The following is an 18,471-nucleotide window of genomic DNA, read 5'->3' as shown; positions in this document are numbered from 1 at the left end:
GAGGTAAACTTCCTCGATGAATCAAGGGCAGCTTTATGGAGCAGCTTGTAAAGGAACCAACGGAGAAGGAAAAATTCTAGACCTAGTCCTTAGTGGAGCGCATGATCTGGTGCGGGAGGTGCTGGGGCCGCTTGATAACAGTGATCATAATATTCGGATTTGATATTAGCTTTGAAGTAAGTATACAGAGGAAATACGTTAGCGTTTAACTTTAAAAAGGAGACTATGAAAAAATGAGAACGGTGAAAAGAAAACTTAGAGGAGCGACTGCGAGGGTCAAAAATTTACATCAGGTGTGGATGCTGTTCAAAAACATTCTAATTGCATTTTCGTTTTGTGACGTTAGCTCTGGATCGTACCAGTTGTTATTCTGTCATATATTTTTAGTCTTCCAGGTGTATGGGGCATTGTCGTCCTGAGTTTTCTCACTGTGTTCTAATCATTCAGCTCCAAAGTTCTCCCGGTAGTTGATCAGTTGAGTGTGTTTAAACCAGTCCCAGAATAAATCTACATCAGTTCTACCTCACGTATTTTGTGGAAGGATTGGTGACACCTTCCTTTTCTCGATCCTAGTTCACGTTAAAGTTGAGCGTAAAATGATCCGACCATATGACTGGTTCCCAATCGACATTGGAGATGCTAATGGAGTGGCTCCACTTGAGCAGGCTAGCAGGTCTAGTTGATGGCCCTTTGAGTGAGTCACCGTGGATTGAGTCGCGGAGCAATTCATGGCTGTTAGCATATAGTAAAGTTCAATAACTTTTTGGTCATTCCTGTCTTCCAAGTGAATATTGATATCTCACAGTAGTATGTTGAACTGGGAGTCTAGTGAGGTTTTTAGGACAAAGTCATAGAGCGTCTCCTTCGCCCAGGCCCAGCATCCAGGAGGGCAGTAGAACAATATACATGTTATCTTTTCTCATAGTGACTTTTCGCTGATTTTGTATGCCATGATTTCCAGGTTAGGCAAGAGGAATGAGTCAGTTAAGGTGATTTTGAATTCGCTGTTGTGAATCAGTGCCACTCCCCTACCTCTGTTTCCCTCTCTGGACAGACACAATTTTGAACCTTGAGGACACAGGTCATGTACTATGGGGTCCAATACACAGTGGATCCATGTTGGTACTAGAAAGACACACCCTGGTTGAGATTCGGTCATCTAGTCATTTAGGACTTGTGCCTTATTGCAGATAGGGAAGGGCATTGATCTAGTAGCATGGGATGGGGGTGCTGTCTTTCTTCTGAGTGCAGTGTGTTTTAATTTTTACCAGGTTGTGTTTGCATTTTAGGTGTTGCCTTTTTTTTCCATTTTCACACGTTGGCAGTAATTTTTATTGGGTTATGTAGGTCTGTGCAGTAGATAAGATTACTTGGATGGGCCATTGGTGAATCGGGACATTAGAAGCTGATTCAGCCACAAGGCCCACACTTAGTTGTGGCCTGGTCCAACGGGACAGGTAGGTCAGAGTGAGGAGCCAGTACAGAGTAACAGTGGAGGCCGCCATTATGTTTGTGGGGTAAGATGGTGCAACTTGAGGGGTGATGGTAGTTTCCACTTTGTTTAGGTTAAGTGGTGTTGGCTTTAAGTACTGCTCCTTTCTTTTCTTTCTTTTTCCTTCCCTTTTTTTTGTAGGTGTCTAGAAAAGATACTGGGTCAGGACAAGCGGAAGAGTCCAGCTTCCATTCCAGGTGGGTGCGGAACTGTGTGGCAAAACCAAATCTCCAGGGGATGGTCCGCATGGCAATCCAAGGTGCACTAGGGACAAAGCGTTCACAGTTCAAATATGCGCTTGCAAACCACCAAGGATCAGGGGGCCACCATGCTGCAAGGGCATGTGTCACTCGGCTTTTGGATCGCCCGCCTTTCTATTCCCCAGTGACGGAGCTGCTCCCTCCTGTGGTGGGAGCATTTCAATGGAGTTCTGCAGAAGCATGAGTTTGCTGTGGTTTGCCACTCACACCCATGGAAATTTGGCTGAATCTGGTCATTTTTCCCTAGCTCTGCTTTGGACTAGTCTAGAATATGAAGAGGATTTCCCGAGTTGGTAATATAACTTCAGAGACGTGCCCGAGTGTTGGACTTGGCTTTGCCTCCCCTCCTTACCGGTTCTCGGCTCTTTCCTCTCTCCTAGATTGTCAGCAGGTCTCTCCTCTGAAATATCTTCTCACTCACGGTGCTCTTAGACCGAAGGCATCCGCCTCTCATCTCGGTCTGAGCTGGGCTGGATTTCTGAAACCCTTACCGGGATGACTAGGGTCTTCTCTGTTGAGGACATCCGTTTCTCTCTGGTAGTGTAAGCTGCAGTGCTGGTCGTGATGTTTAGCCACGGGCAATTGCCACAGTGTGGCTGCTTCCTCTTCCGTGCCTGCAGCCCGTCACTCAGTCTGTCGCGCTGCTGGGTTGGTCACAGCATCCCAGGAGTTTGCCCGCCCAGCACAGCAGTTGCTCCTCCATGCTCGGATTCCACTCTCTGGTAGTGTCAACTGCAGTGGAGTTTGCGGGGCACATTATCTTCACTGGGCTGGTTCATTCTCCAATTTCTGGACCGAGTACAATCCCTTAGTGCCCCCTGCTCATGATCAGTGCCAATATCTAGATTTCGAATATATCTTTAAATGCTGCAGCCTGCGATTCCAACGAAAACCGATCACGGAGTTTAACTATTCACCCAAAATCTTTTTTCTGCCAAATGTTCGACACCTTGAACACAAAAGAACAGAGAGACTGGTGGCACCTTAAAAAATGACAGATTAAGGAGGAAAGTGACTAGGCTGATTTAAAATACTGCATTTTACCTCTCCGAAGACACTCTAACCCCCTGGGAACAGACCTCCACCCCCAGATGACACCACCAAATCTCTCCACCCCAAAAGGAACTTCCCTAGACTCCCCACCCACTCTGAAGACACACCATGGACCTACTAGGTGTTTCTGATGGCTAGTGAGTGGAGAAGGAGCAATCCCTAGTCTGTCCTTCCCTGGCAGGTGTTAGCTTCAAAAAGGCGCCTGTTTAATCCTAGCAAGTCTCATAATATTACTCCTAGGGGTTATGCTGCACAATTTTTGCCCAAATAACACATTCAGACTTCTACGGTCTGTGCCCTGAGAAAGGCAAGGACAAATCAAACTCGGGTATAAAGAATCACATACCATGTAAAATGAGTTTATCTTGTTGGGCAGACTGGATGGACCGTACAGGTCTTTATCTGCCGTCATTTACTGTGTTACTAAATGGCAAAAGCATGCATTACTTGCACTTAACACTGATTTGGTAGCACAAAATGAGCAAAATAATAATGAGATGCAAAGCACGCAAAGCACCTCATGCACCTCATTATTTTCCAGACCCAATAATGCAACTGTGTTACTCATGTTAAGATGATGTCAACTTTGAGTTAGTGTTATCTTTTCTCTCTGGGAGAACTGGGCATCTAATTTGTGACCTGCTGTTCCCAGGGAGCCCCCTTAAAGGAGCACTTGAAACCTTCCTCCAACAGTCAAAATCCCATCCCCCACATCGATACCCCCCCCCCCCACCACCACCATCATCACCTCAAACTAATCAAATTTCCATCCCTTTACTCCCCTGACTGTTAAAATCCCCTTCTCCACCCACCGATACCCCCAAGCACCTACCAAGGATTTCCCTGATGACTGGGAAAGGGGGGGCAGAAGCAATGCATTTTGTAACTGCTCCTAATTTTGGTTTTCCACCTTCATGCTCACCTCCAGTTTGGAATCAAATTTAAATATTTCATTGGGTGTGAAGAAGATGTCAATCTTGGCTATCCCACCAACTGGTATCACACCCTGAGAGGGTACAACAGTCATTCCAGGTACCGGGGTCATATCAAGAAGCTTCAAAAGAAAAGAAAAATCAAAGATTCTGTTAACAATTATTAAAAAGTTACTTCACAGTATTATTTTTACAGTTCACCCTCTTCACCTTTCAAAACAGAGAATAATCTTTTGCCAATTTTCACTGTTCTGCTTATTTGAAAGCATGAAGTGCAGGAATTTATATGATTTATTGGTAAACATTGGGGCTCATTTTCAAAGACTTACAAAGCTCCACAGATTACTATGTAATTTTATAAGTCTAAGTGCTTTGAAAATACGCCTCTTTTTGGAGCAAATTTTAGAAACTGAGGTTCTGTTTACACATATAAAAGCAGATTTATATGCATTTAACCAGTGATTTTACAAAGGTGAAACTTAAATATGGAAGAAACCAGAGATTTAAAGAAGACATGTTAGATTCTCCTTCACAGTATGCGGACAATTCTATGAAAAGGACACATGGGTGGTAATTCTGTAAGTGAACACCTCCTTTTAGATGCCCCAGTACCACTCATCGAGAGCCAATATTATAGCGGCACCTGGGCAGGCGGATAGCAAAGTTACTGACCTGTAGCGGGTGTTCTCACATGTGGGTGAGGTCATTCACAGAGCCTGGTGCGGACACTGCCATGGTGCACTGTCACTTTAAAACTTTAAGGCAGTGCCCCCATCGTGCATACTGTTAATAGAATACTAGTGCAACCCTGTATCAGGGCGCCTAAAATCTAGGCAACTGCAGTCAACATCAGCCATAGACCTGACCTAACTGCGGGTTCTTAAATGCGGCAAAGGATGTGCGTAACTCACAGTGTTCAGACAAAGTTGCGTGAAACTGTCAGTACAATGCATGCTCTTCCCATGCTTCACCCATGTGAATGCCCCCTTGATTTACCACTATGCTTAGCGGCTTCGCTGCCACTTACACGTGTAAATGTATGCTTAGCTGAAGGGACAGTATTCTGTATTTACGAGCAATTAAATACTCGAATGGTTTTGAACATCCATTTCACCACAAAGTTGCCCTCAACGGGTGTCAATGTCATGGTTCTACCAACCCAATGTGTAAATAAGCCACAGCGCCATCACAGACAATGATCGCACTCCACAGTGACATTTTCGCATGTGCCTTCTTCAAGGGATGCTATTCATCAAGAACCTTCTTCCATGCATTTTTATACAAGACGACGTAGTACTGGGGGACAACTCTGAGGACTATCATAAAGTTAACCAGGTATCTTTATCCAGCACTGCTTTTAGTTGCATTGCTCCTTCTCTCTGGAATTCATTGCCATCTGAACTTCGACAGGAGGTTTCATATAGGAAATTTAAGGTGGGCCTTAAAAATGTGTTATTTTCATACAATCATTTAATCATAAAGATTGAAACAGATGACCAAGATTGTTTTTTTTTTGGAGACTTTCCCCTATGTTTTTAATATACTTGTCTACTGGGTTACTGTTGTGCTATACATTACTCTCACTTTTTGTGTTCATACGGATATGAGAATAATCATTTGCAGTTGTAATGTATGTGGCTTTCTTTTATATATTGTATACCACCTTAACAAATAGTGCAAAGTAAATAAATATAAATCAATAAATAACTGAAAAGCCTGGTTATAAGATGACAGGAATTAGGTAGAATGAAAAAACGTATGGTTAAAGAGCATGTTTTAAGAGCAAATTTAAACCTTATTTATTTATTTATTTATTTATTTATTCAGAACATTTATACCCCGCTTTATACCACTGAGAGCAGCCTCTAAGCGGCTTACAAAGAACTGAAGAAACAATTACAATATCAATATAGGGAAAGGCTCAGGGGAAGAAGGGAGAGGAAGAGACAGAGAAATAGGGAGAGAGATGGTCCGCAAAGCTGAGGATGGAAAGGACTGCAGGCGTGACGATGAAGCACAGGAAGGGGCTGAATCTCCGAGTCTGCCAGTACAAACACCAATGATGTGAAGGCCAGGACACTCCGAGCGAGTGACGAGAGCTGCAGCAGGGGAAGGCGAAAGATGTCCATCAGCCTGCCACACCAGCTCCCCGGATGTCGGACACTGCAACCAGGAAACGTAGGATCCAAAGGCCCAACGGTCCAGCCGCAGCAATCGACGAGCGAAGAGCAGTACAACGGATCGCACTCAGAGAGGCGGGGCCCAGGATGCCATCGGGCCCAGCAACGATACCGCCCATGCTGACCGGAGCGAAGGCTGCCATTTCCCCACAGCAACCATACCGCTCCCATTGAACAGCTGATGCGAGGGAAGCCGGCGACCCGGCCGAGTCAATACAAGGAAGGCGGAGCTGCTCAACAGCAAAAGAGCAGGCACACGCCAAACGCTCCTCCTTTCAAGCGCCCCCATCAGTGCCCCGACTCATAGGAAGAAGAAGGAGAGAAGAGCCGCTCAGCTAAGCGAAAGCAACGGGGCGGGAACAGTGCAGATGAACACAGGCCCCGCAGTGAAGAGAACAACCACCGCCCACTGCCACACGACGAGGCAGGCCGCGGAGGACCGGCGGTTGAGCTGCAGAAAACAATGAAAACAAGTGGTCCATGCGTGGGTGAGCAAAAGATCGGGGTCAAGGTTTCGTGGTGTTCAAAAAGAGGCCCAGGGCCAGCAAAAGCGAGCCCAACCACTGTGCTGACATGCAAAGTTAACCCCGCGGATGCTCGGAGCCGTCGGTTACAGTCCGTTACTGGCGGCCATCTTTACTTTTATAAGAGAAGATCTGCACAGCAGGTATATGGTAATTGGTTCCAAAGTATGAGGCCATGCAACTGAAGACTCTGGATCACGTATAACCAAATGTGAACACCCTGAAAGAAGGAACTTCCAGGAGATTGGAATTTAAAGAGCAAAGGGCCCTTAGGGTGGCAGGAGTGAGGTGCAACGCTGGAGCGCGCTGAACGCTAATTCTAAAACAGCATAATTTGGAAGGGAAACAGGCAGGGGAGAAATATGTGTAGATCACATAGGGAAGAACCTTTATTGAGTATAAACTCTGCAGAGTCATCAGGTGTAAAATCCAGGGTTGGTTACAAGCAGGTTTAGTGAAGCTAAGTTGGTTAACTATCTTAAACAGCTGGCACAATTGATTTTGAAATAGAAGATCTTTTGGTGTGCTTAAGTAGGGTCCTATAATTGTGTCAAAGAATTTTGCAGTATTGAAGGCAGGCCAAGGATTTAAGTTGCCATTACTGTCTCTCTGCTTGTCTCAATGATCTGTTACGAAGCCGAAGTTCATTTGAAAACCAAGGTTTGTGTGTGGTCAGGTTTAAACTGGTCCTTTAAATAGGAGCTAATTCCTCCTGAACAGAATGCATGCGTGATGAAAAAAAAAGTAGTTTAGTCTCTAAAAATGCACCTGGGAATTCATCTGAAACAGGCTGTTGTGATCTTGGGAGGTGAGCCCTGGGACCGTAGCAGAATTCCTGACCATGGTAAACAGGTCAATTCCGAAGGCAAAGAAGAAGAGGCAGACAAGAGCTTGGCATTGATACAGCAGGAAGTAGGAGACAAGGCTGAAGCTTGGCAAGACAGGAACCAGCGGCAAAATAGGAACTTGGCAAGACAGGTGACAGTTGTGAAGGCACTCGAGGTGGGATGGGCTCCCTTAAAAGCACTGAGCCCTGTGATGATGTCCAGATGCTCCACACCGCCCCCCCCCCCCCCCGACATCCCGCCGCTAGCCCTATATCTGGCAGGCTGCGGTGCGTACCAGGAGGATGTCGTCACACAGGCTGCCTCGCTAAGCTGTTGGGGTTGGGACAGGAGCCACGGCGAAGCTGTGACACAGACAAGAATGAAGCTGAAAAGTGTTCTTTAGCTAACCTGTGCAGGTAGCAATACCAAGCACATGAAGGAAGAGATGCAAAGCAGGTGAAGAAAAAGAAAAAATGCATCTGGAGAAGGCAATGGTTAGATCAGGAAGCAGGACTACAGTAGAAAGCTACTTCAGAAGTGCGGATTGCTTTAACAGCCACCAGGTCCAAGCTCTGACCAATGAGATGGGTCGGAGCAAGGGAAATGAATAAGAACCTACAATCTTGCAGCAGGGTAAAAAAATATTTTCCAAATGCAAGGAAGGGGATTGCACATGAATATTAACATTTCCAAATAAAATCAATGGGCCTTTCAAGACTATGAAGTTTGCTATCAGAGTACTCATTGAGGTCAGTTGAAAGGAATCTGTTATTGATTTTGTCTTATGCAAAGATCCTGTTCAATCTCTTCATGTCATCCCTTGCCTCAATACACCTAGGACTAAATGAACTACTATTATCCTACACAGGTACATCCTGCTTCGCTTACCAGTAACAGCATCAAACAAAGCTCCAACTCAGTCTGTAGCAAACGGTATGACTGCTGTTAGCACCTGGGCTCTGACCAATAAACTGAAACTGAATGTGCAAAAAAGCAAAGTCCTATGGTTCCGAAATCATGGAGCTGAGGTCCCATCATCAGTATCTTTGTCCAATGGTAAAAGCTTTACAGTTGAATCTAAAACCGGAGTATTAGGGGTCTTGCTTGATTCTTCACTCACCTTCTCTTCCCATATTAATCAGCTATGGAAGAAAACACTATTCAAAATGAGACAGCTACGTCTAGTCAGACCATTATTCGACCCAAAAGCCTTCGCACTACTAATCCAAATGTTAGTCCTACCTCACTTGGATTACTGTAACGTTATCAATAGAAAAAAAAACTGTAAATCATACAGAATATATCTGCAAGACTAATATACAGATTGAATAGATATACTAGTGTGTCAACTCATCTAAACAAACTGTACTGGCTTCCCATTGCAGAAAGACTCAGGTTCAAAGCTACTTGTTTAATTTTCCAAATCCTACAGGGCTTCACCTCTGAACTGTTGACTAAAGACTGCTTCGCTACATTTGGTCCAGTCTAACAGATTGAAAAAAACAACTGATGCTTGCCTCACCATTTCAAAAGACAATTTGAAATCAGAAGATTTTCAGCTCTCTATTCCCTGTGCTTAGAGTCAAAATATGGAACTTTTACCTATTCCCATCAAAACAGAAAACAGCTACCTCAACTTCAGGAAGAGGCTAAAAATCTTTCTCTTCCCAAAGGCTGCTTCATAATAATCCATCGTGATTTCTACTTCCTTGTATCATTCATTATCCTTTTGTTTCATGTTTTTAGTCTCATGCATTAACTCCAATATTCTCATACCTCACACTAACACTATCTGCTTTCGTCTCACCTAGAATGTAAACCGCACTGAACCCTGGAAAGAGGATTAGTGGTATACAAGAATTGAATTGAATCGAATCTGCATGGGTTTGGGCAGTGATTCCTAAATCCACTGCTTCCTTGTATGCAAATCTATCTTATGCATATTCATTGTGGATATCCTGAAAACGTCAAGGGCTCAGCCAGTAAATAGACGCGTGCTAATTTTAATTTTAGTGCATGGCCCTTTTTCCCAGCTGTGGTAAAAATGGTCCAGTGAGTGCCAAAAACACGCATCCAGACTACTGCAGGTCACTTTCTACTGCAGCTTAGTAAAAGAGCCCCCTAAGTGAGATCACTAGCTGGACATCTGCATCACAATAGACTATATCCAAATTTCCGTATGATCTTATACAAGGGGCTCAAAAATAGATTAAATAATACCATTCTTTTGTTCTTCTGTAATTCAGTGGTTATAATGTTTCTAAAAAAAAAAAATCAATCTTACTTTGTCAAAGTTGAAGGTATTTTATCTCATTTTTGGACTCCAGATTGTGGGGTTCCTCAGGAATCGCCCCGTCACCAAGTTTGTTGAACATCTTTATGAGCTCATTGACCTCTGTGAAATTAGACTGGGACGAGTTCCTGTGCTCTTATGCAGGTGATATTTTTATTCTGCTTGAACTATCTTCTGATACGGATCCATATAAGAGGCTGCTGAACTGTATTAACAAAGTTGAATGCTGGTCTAATCGTAATTTACTTAAGTTGAATCCTGTTAAAACAAAATTTGGGGGGCTAGGGCCTTTCTTTCCCTTAACTATTGCTTTAATAACACTGAAACACTTGTAATAGATTCTACAGGAGGAACCCGAATTACAGCTATGTTATGCAAGGTTCCGCATTAGGAGTTATGGACCGAGAAAGGGATCTGGGAGTCATCGTGGATAGGACGTTGAAATCTTCAGCTCAATGTGCTGCGGCGGCTAAGAAGGCGAACAGAATGTTGAGTATTATTAGAAAAGGGATGGAAAACAAGCATGAGGATGTTATAATGCCGTTATATCGCTCCATGGTGCGACCGCACCTGGAGTATTGTGTTCAGTTCTGGTCGCCTCATCTCAAAAAAGATATAAAGGAATTGGAGAAGGTGCAGAGAAGGGCGACAAAAATGATAAAAGGGATGGGACGACTACCCTATGAGAGAGGTTAAGACGGCTAGGACTCTTTTACCCTGGAGAGAAGGCGGCTGAGAGGTGATAAGATAGAGGTTTACAAAATAATGAGCGGGATAGAGCGGACAGATGTGAAGCGTTTGTTTACGTTTTCAAACAATAATAGAACCAGGGGACACAAGATGAAATTAGAATGTGGTAGGTTTAAAACAAATCGGAGAAAGTTTTTCTTTACTCAGCGCGTAGTTAGACTCTGGAACTCATTGCCGGAGCAGGTACTGACGGCAGCTGGCCTTGCTGAGTTTAAAGGGGTCTGGACAGATTTCTGAAGGAAAAGTCCATTGATCGTTATTAAATTTGGGGTTTTTTGCCAGGTTCTTGGGGCCTGGATTGGCCGCTGTCGGAGACAGAGTGCTGGGCTTGATGGACCTTTGGTCTTTTCCCAGCGTGGCAGTGCTTATGTGCTATGCGTTAGATTCTTTATTCACTTTTGAACCACTAGTAAATAATGTAGTTAAGACATTTTTTTAAATGGAACAAGATCTGTTCGTCCTTTTTTCTATGAAAATCACTTTGCACTTTTGGTCCAGGCTACAATTTCAGCACAGCTCAATTACTGTAACTGCCATTATAGAGGAATCATTGATGCTGTGTTAAAAAAATTACAATTTACCCAGAACATAGCTGCAAGACTCATTTTTGAAGTTTGATTGTGTTGTACCCCTTTTGTTGAATTCCAGTGTGCTCCTGCAATGGGAATTGTTTTGTTTTTTAATTTTTAAGCAGTATGATTCTTGATGAGTATCTTTCTTTAATTTGTTTCTATAATGACAGTTCAACTAAAAAGTTGGAACAAAATTGTAATGTGATTTTTGCTTCCTTCAAAGGGAAAGTTTCTTAGAAAAGTTGTTTTCCTACAAAGCTGTTCAATTATGGGATAACCTTTTCACTTGTTACCCACTTTGGGTCCAATTCATTGGGAAAAGGTGGTATAGAAAAGCAAGAATTAAATTAGGTTAGATCACTGTGTCTGATTTTCTTGCTTCAAACTTTTAATCAATGGGAATGGGAATGTCTCATGCACTCACAACTTCTTCATTCTCTACAGTTCTGCCAGGATCAAGATCCCAGTGTTTTCCTAGAACAATAATGGTTACCCAGTTTCAGTAGCTAATACATGTCTTTCTGCACGCAAGCCTTCTGATACTAACACATTAAGGCAGTGGATGCTTGGAACAGCATCCCAGTGGAGGTGGAGAAGAGAAAGATAACACCAAAATTAAAGAAAGCATGAGACAAGCACCAATGATGTCTTAGGGAAAAGAAAGGATTATAGAATTACTACTACTACTACTACTTAACATTTCTAGAGCGCTACTAGGGTTACGCAGCGCTGTACAGTTTAACAACAAAGGACAGTCCCTGCTCAAAGGATCTTACAATCTAAAGGACGAAATGTCAAGTTGGGGCAGTCTAGATTTCTTGAATAGAGGTGTAGTGGTTAGGTGCCAAAGGTGACATTGAAGAGGTGGGCTTTGAGCAAGGATTTGAAGATGGGCAGGGAGGGGGCCTAGCGAATGGGCTCAGGGGGTTTATTCCAAGCATGGGGTGAGGCGAGGCAGAAAGGACGGAGCCTGGAGTTGGCGGTGGTGGAGAAGGGTACTGAAAGGAGGGCTTTGTCTTGAGAGCGGAGGTTACGGGTAGGAACGTAAGGGGAGATGAGGGTAGAGAGGTAGGGAGGGGCTGCAGATCGAGTGCATTTGTAGGTTAGTAGGAGAAGCTTGAACTGTATGCGGTTCCTGATCGGAAGCCAGTGAAGTGATTTGAGGAGAGGGGTGGTGTGAGTATCGGTCCAGGCGGAAGATAAGACGTGCAGCAGAGTTCTGAACGGACTGAAGGGGGGATAGATGGCAAAGTGGGAGGCCAGTGAGGAGTAGGTTGCAATAGTCAAGACGAGAGGTAATGAGAGAGTGGATGAGAGTTCGGGTGGTGTGCTCAGAGAGGAAAGGGCAAATTTTGCTAATGTTGTAGAGGAAGAAGCGACAGGTCTTGGCTGTCTGCTGGATATGCGCAGAGAAGGAGAGGGAGGAGTCGAAGATGACTCCAAGGTTGCGGGCAGATGAGACGGGGACGATGAGGGTGTTATCTACTGAGATAGAGAGTGGAGGGAGAGGAAAAGTGGGTTTGGGTGGGAAGACAATAAGCTCGGTCTTGGCCATGTTCAGTTTCAGGTGGCGGCTGGACATCCAGGCAGCAATGTTGGATAAGCAGGCCGATACTTTGGCCTGGGTTTCCGCAGTGATGTCTGGTGTGGAGAGATAAAGCTGGGTGTCATCAGCATAAAGATGATATTGGAAACCATGAGAATCTGGGCTGTTGCTTCAGACAAGCAGACTGGATAGGCCATATGGTGTTTTTCTGCAGTCATTTTCTATCTTTCTGTGTTACACACAGCAACAAGCATTTCCAGTTCAGTGCTACAAAATATGCACTTGTTTGTTTTACGTGTGTTTTCTATGCTGGCTGTCAGCCATGTTGTCTACAGTCCATTATCTTGTGTTGCAATTATCTTTTTGTGCCAATCATGACGACACCAGATGTGGCGTTTACGACAACAAGACGTTCCTCACTGTGGTTTTTGTGGGACTTTCAAGGCAGTGGTTGCATAGTTATTCCCACACATGCTCAGAAAAGCTTTCTGCTCATCAATGAAAACCTGTAAGATGAGTGAGGACCAAGCACTTTGCAGATATAGCAGGGGGCTAATCTCAAGAGAGGACTTGGGTAGCCATCTAGTCGTTGGGAACTCTCTCTTTGTTCCCAGAAATTCTTTTTCACCTATCCTTTGCAGTTCCAGTTCATCTTGTCTGGGCCCCCGGCTCTGTTTGCTTGACTTGCCACTTCCCTACAGCTCTGGCCCTTTTATCTCCTTACTGTAGCTGGTTTAAACCCCATAAGCACCTTCCCCTGACAGATTCATCCAACTATATGTTTTTTTGTTACACTCAAAACACAGGCTACGACTGTTCCCTCTTTTCTGTCTCTTATAACTAGAAGCAAGAGGAACTGAGATCAAATTTGAGCAACAAGCCCTGCTCTGTTCCCCACCCTTTAGGCAAGCCAATGGACTGAAAATTCAATTGGTCACAGCCAGCATAAAGAATAAAAGCAAGGAGATGGGAGAGAGAACAAACTGAGCGCAAGCTTGACCCCCTTGCCTTTGTGGCAAGAGTTGGGTCAGATAACTCACTCACACTTGTCTGACTGACTAAAAGAGGATGAATGGGTTGGAGGACTCACACAGGCCTAGCTGACTGGCTGCAAGCAATCAGGAAATAGAACAGGAAGACAGCCAAGTCCTGGGCTGCTCAGAGATACAGAAACTAAGCGTGGAAGAAATTAAAGCTGTGCTTGGTTGTACACTTGAGTGATTTAGAGAGATACAGACTTTTAAAAAGTTATGAGTATTAGGGGATAGTCCCTCAGTATGAAGGTGTAATGTCCTCAATGACATATGATAATTCTGTATAGCTCTATATATAAAAGGCACACCAACATTCTAAATGAAGCCTCCAGCCGGAAGTGTGAAGGGGGAGAGATATCCGGTTTCCCCATGAGTGTCTGCCCCACCCTCGCTCTCTCTGTAACACAAACAGTGAAGGAAAACACAGCAAAGCACAAAATCAAATCGCTCTCTCTGTAACAGTGAATGACTCAGAGGGGGGAGGGGAGGGAGGGCAGAAGCCCTCACTATCTCTGTAACACAAACACAGCAGAGCAGGAAACTTAACACTGAAGGACTGGACTCCGAGGGGGGAGGGGACAGAGAGCGAGGGGAAGGGAGGAGAGAGTGCAGAGGGCAGGGACACACACTCCCACATGCACAAATAAGAAAACCTTGCTAGCCCCCGTTTCATTTGCATCAGAAACAGGGCTTTTTTACTAGTAGTTAATAAGATACTAACAAACGAATCATTTTGAAAAGATCTTGTGATCACCTGAAAATAAGCATGATTATTTCCTTTGTTTTGAAGAAAGGCTGGCTTCCATGTGGTTATACCAAGAGGAGTTTGACTGAATAAGATCTTCTCTTCTGTGAACTGGACACTGATGGTACCAAGCTACAGAAAAAAAAAAACAAGAACAAAAAGGCAACATTAATTGTCAAATATGCCAATAAGGGGGCAATTTCAAAACAGCCCACAGTTGCAAACTATGCCAAAACATTTCACAGGACCCCACAGTCATCCACAAAGGAAAGATATTCACATAAAGGAATCTTTCACTTGCTCATCTTCCAATGTGGTAATATCATTCAGTGTAAAAAATGTAACGAAGGATGCTATATTGGAGAAACAGGCCAGATGCTTAAGACAAGATTCAATTTACATAGACATCACATGAACAATACTGGTGCCAGTAGGATTCCCACGCCTGTTGGTCAACATTATACAGGACCAGGACACTGTACCAGTGACTTCACAGTGAGAATCCTGAAAGGTAACTTTAAAACTATACAAGAACGTAAGACCTTTGAAGTCAGAATGATTGAATATTTTAACACCCAACAGAAAGGACTTAACAAGGATCTGGGGTTCCTAGCCCATTATAAACCATAAAGCTGTATTTCTCTGTTGATCACCCTCCTCTCACCTATCCACAACTATCCTGTTAGAATATCAATGATATGCTTTGATGCCCCCTTCCATACCTCCTACCCACCCCCATCCTCCCACCCTGTCAGACTGTCATAGTAATGCTTGAACGTTTTCACTTATATACACTGTCAGCTAGCACATTTGCTTATTTCCGATCTGACGAAGAAGGGCAACCTTCGAAAGCTAATCAAGAAATGTATTAAGTTATGTCCAATAAAAAAGGTATCATCTTATTTTCTTTTCCATGTTTTATTTGTTTGATTTCTATTGAAAACAGCGCACAAAAGAAACAATTCTATAAACTAGTTAGTAATATTTACCCAGCCAATATTCAAAGAGATTTATCTTGCTGCTGACTGGCTAAACAGCTTGGTCAGGGCTAGCTGCTTCTCAGTGGCACTTAATTGGCTATGGGACCCTTTTACTAAGCCGTGTAAGCGCCTACGCGTGCCCAACATGCGCCAATTCCAAGTTACTAACTGGTTATCGCATGGCCTGGGTGGTAATTTCATTTTTGACGCGCGTCCCCTACGTACGCCAGAAAATAATTTTTATTTTCTGGCGTGCAGCGCTACCGGGCGGTAAAAGGCATCTGATGAGTGTAGACCACTACTGCCCAGTTAACGCATGAGACCTCACCGCTAAGTCTATGGGTGGCACTAAGGTCTCAGACCCCAAGTGGACACGCGTCACTTTTCATTTTGACGCATGTGAATTTTCAGTCAAAATTTTAAAAAGGCATTTTTACAGGTGAACTGAAAAATGGATTTGTGCTCATCGAAAACCTGTGCCTACAACTACCACAGGCCATTTTCAGTGCACCTTAGTAAAAGGACCCCTAAATGCTGCTGAAATTCACGGTCTGTACCTAACTCAAAGCCAGCTATGCTGGGGGTGTTGCAGGGTCAGAGTCAGCATTTGGCCACTTAAGTGCTGATATTTAGCCCTTAACTCTCAAATTCTATATATCGCGCCTTAGTTTCCATGCAGAAATCGAAGCATATTCTATAACTTAATTGGTTCACTAGCTAGTCGGTAATAATTAGATGTTAACAAGCAATTAGCAGCACTAATTGGCATTATGATTTACACGCACAACTTGCTAAGCGTATTCTGTAATGTGGTGTGCGTAAATTCCAAGTCGCATAGTTGAAAACGGGGTGCGGTTATAGGCGTGGAATGTGGGATTCTAAAACCTATGCATATTATTATAGAATACACCCACTCTGTGCCTAATACAGGTGTCGGGATTTATGCCAAATAAAACATGGTCTAAATGGACTCGACTATCCCACATTTGAATAGCCCTAGGTGTTTCTTTGTACTTCCATAAAGGCCCTTTTCTGCTCCACAGGAAAAACCTGTTTATAAATCTATGTAAACACAATAATTTATACAATATATGCATATAAATATTCTCCACTCCCTTCTTAATTCCTAATATTCTATTTGCCACACACTGGGCCGAGCAATCTAATCTACTGTTCACCTATTTACCCACAGAAAACCTATATGCTTCCTTTTCCAGCAGCCTTCTAATTGCACAAAAAGCACGTGTACAGTGTCACATTCCTCGCTAACTCCGTCTGTGCTCACCTAGAGGCCGGCCCGCGGCCATGGCCGGCCTTGACCCCATCGCCGGGCGATGCGCCTGCTCCTCGCCCTGATGGCCGGCCATTCCGGTCTCGAGGCGATACCGGCCAAGAGCGAGGGCCGGCCGCCGCCGAGACTGCGGCCGAAGACCAGCCTACTGTGACTTCCAGTTCTCCATCGCCGGCTATGGAATCCACGCTTGCTCCGGCAGGGAAGATGGCGCCGGGAACCTGGAGCCAGCGTCTCTTCCGCCTAGTGAACGCGGGAACCAAGACCCCGCCCTGGAGGACCCTGATTGGGTGGTTGGAACCAAGGCTCCGCCTGAAGACCGGCCTTGAACCACTCCAAAAGGTTCCTCGAGGGAAATCATCCGAAGTCTCCACCCCTGTCAGCTGAGGCTCGCTTGCTGATCACTGGTAGTATTTAAGGCATAGCCTCCTGCAGGCATATTGCTTTGGCTTCTGTTTCGTGAGGCTCCAGCCTAGTGGTGATTCCTGGACTACTTTGCTTGTCGCCTGTTTTGACCTCCTGCCTGTCCCTGGACTATTCTGCTCGCAGCCTGCCTTGACCTCCTGCCTGTCCCTGGACTACTCTACTCGCCGCCTGCCTTGACCTCCTGCCTGTCCCTGGACTATTCTGCTCGCAGCCTGCCTTGACCTCCTGCCTGTCCCTGGACTACTCTACTCGCCGCCTGCCTTGACCTCCTGCCTGTCCCTGGACTATTCTGCTCACAGCCTGCCTTGACCTCCTGCCTGTCCCTGGACTACTCTACTCGCCGCCTGCCTTGACCTCCTGCCTGTCCCTGGACTACGCTGCTCACCTTGCCTGCTCCTCTCCCCTGCTGGGGTTGGGAGGCTAGTCCCCTGGTGTCAGGTCAGTCCATCCACCCATGCGGTTCCGGAAGTCCCGTTGGCCACCTGCAGCTGGGGGCTCAACCCCTGGTGAACGGTGGTCGCCGCGGGTGAAGTCTCGGGGTGCTCGGCTGTCCTTTGGGGGAACATTGAGGCATTCCTTACACTCTCCTGGGGGACCCAAGGGCTCACACTCATCAGTCAGGACATACAGTAAGTAACCATGTGGACTTTGTAGGGATGGCATTCATCTGTGTGCCTTAAAAAAATGTAGTGTGCGCAAAACTGATTTCATACACGTTATCCTATGAATTAATTCGCATAAAGTTCATTTGCATGCATTAAAATATTTTATTAACATGAATATGTGAAACAAACCCCCAAAAAAGGCCTGAAAATGAAAGATAAAAACAAAAAATGGACCTCAAAGGATTAGAAAAGTTTTCCCCTATGCACATCCCTGGCAAATTTCAAACTGAAAATATAGACTTCACCGCATTCTTTTTTGAAGTATTCTCTCCACAAAGTCATCTGAAGTCCAACTTAAAATGTCATATCAAAAATGTCCCTTCACATCTTGTTGGAGATGTGGTGATGAAAACAGCACACAATATTTAAAGTGTTGTTGCACCATGGAGCAATACAAAGCCATTGTAAAATTCTCATTTTTGTTTTCCATTCCTTTCCTAATAATTCCTAACATTCTATTATTTTACCAAATGTGGAGAATATAAGAACAGCCATACTAAGTTAGACCAATGGTCCATCTAGCCCAGTATCCTGTTTCCAACAGTGGCCAATCCAGGTCACAAGTACATGGTAAAACCCCAAATGTGGCAACACTCCATGCTACCAATCCCAAGGCAAGCACTGGCTTCCCCCATGTACGTCTCAATAACGGACTATGGACTTTTCCTCCAGGAACTTGTCCAGACCTTTTTAAAACCCACATACGCTAACTGCTGTCACCACATCCTCTGGCTACGAGTTCCAAAGCTTAAATATTTGTTGAGTGAAAAAATATTTCCTCCTATTTGTTGTAAAAGTATTTCCATGTAATTTCATTGAGTGTCCCCTGGTCTTTGTACTTTTGAAAGAGTGAAAAATCAATTCATTTCTACCCGTTCTACACCACTCAGATTTTGTAAAC

At 44.5% G+C, this 18,471-nt stretch overlaps 1 protein-coding gene across 1 annotated transcript in view; it reads right to left on the bottom strand.

Moving 5' to 3' along the window:
* Positions 1-3,727: 3,727 nt before the first annotated feature.
* Positions 3,728-18,471, bottom strand: part of LOC115459189 (cilia- and flagella-associated protein 47-like) — a gene marked incomplete at both ends in the record, with an annotated part of 99,995 nt that continues 85,251 nt past the window's right edge. The window contains 2 exons of the mRNA XM_030189050.1: positions 3,728-3,859; positions 14,218-14,340. Of these exons, the coding sequence (XP_030044910.1) occupies positions 3,728-3,859; positions 14,218-14,340 (255 nt within the window). The remainder of the gene's footprint in view (positions 3,860-14,217; positions 14,341-18,471) is intronic.

Source organism: Microcaecilia unicolor, unplaced genomic scaffold (assembly GCF_901765095.1).
Source record: "Microcaecilia unicolor unplaced genomic scaffold, aMicUni1.1, whole genome shotgun sequence".
Taxonomy (NCBI): Eukaryota; Metazoa; Chordata; class Amphibia; order Gymnophiona; family Siphonopidae; genus Microcaecilia; species Microcaecilia unicolor.
The sequence above is the reverse complement of the archived record's forward strand: the minus strand, read 5'-3'. Positions and strand labels throughout refer to the sequence as shown.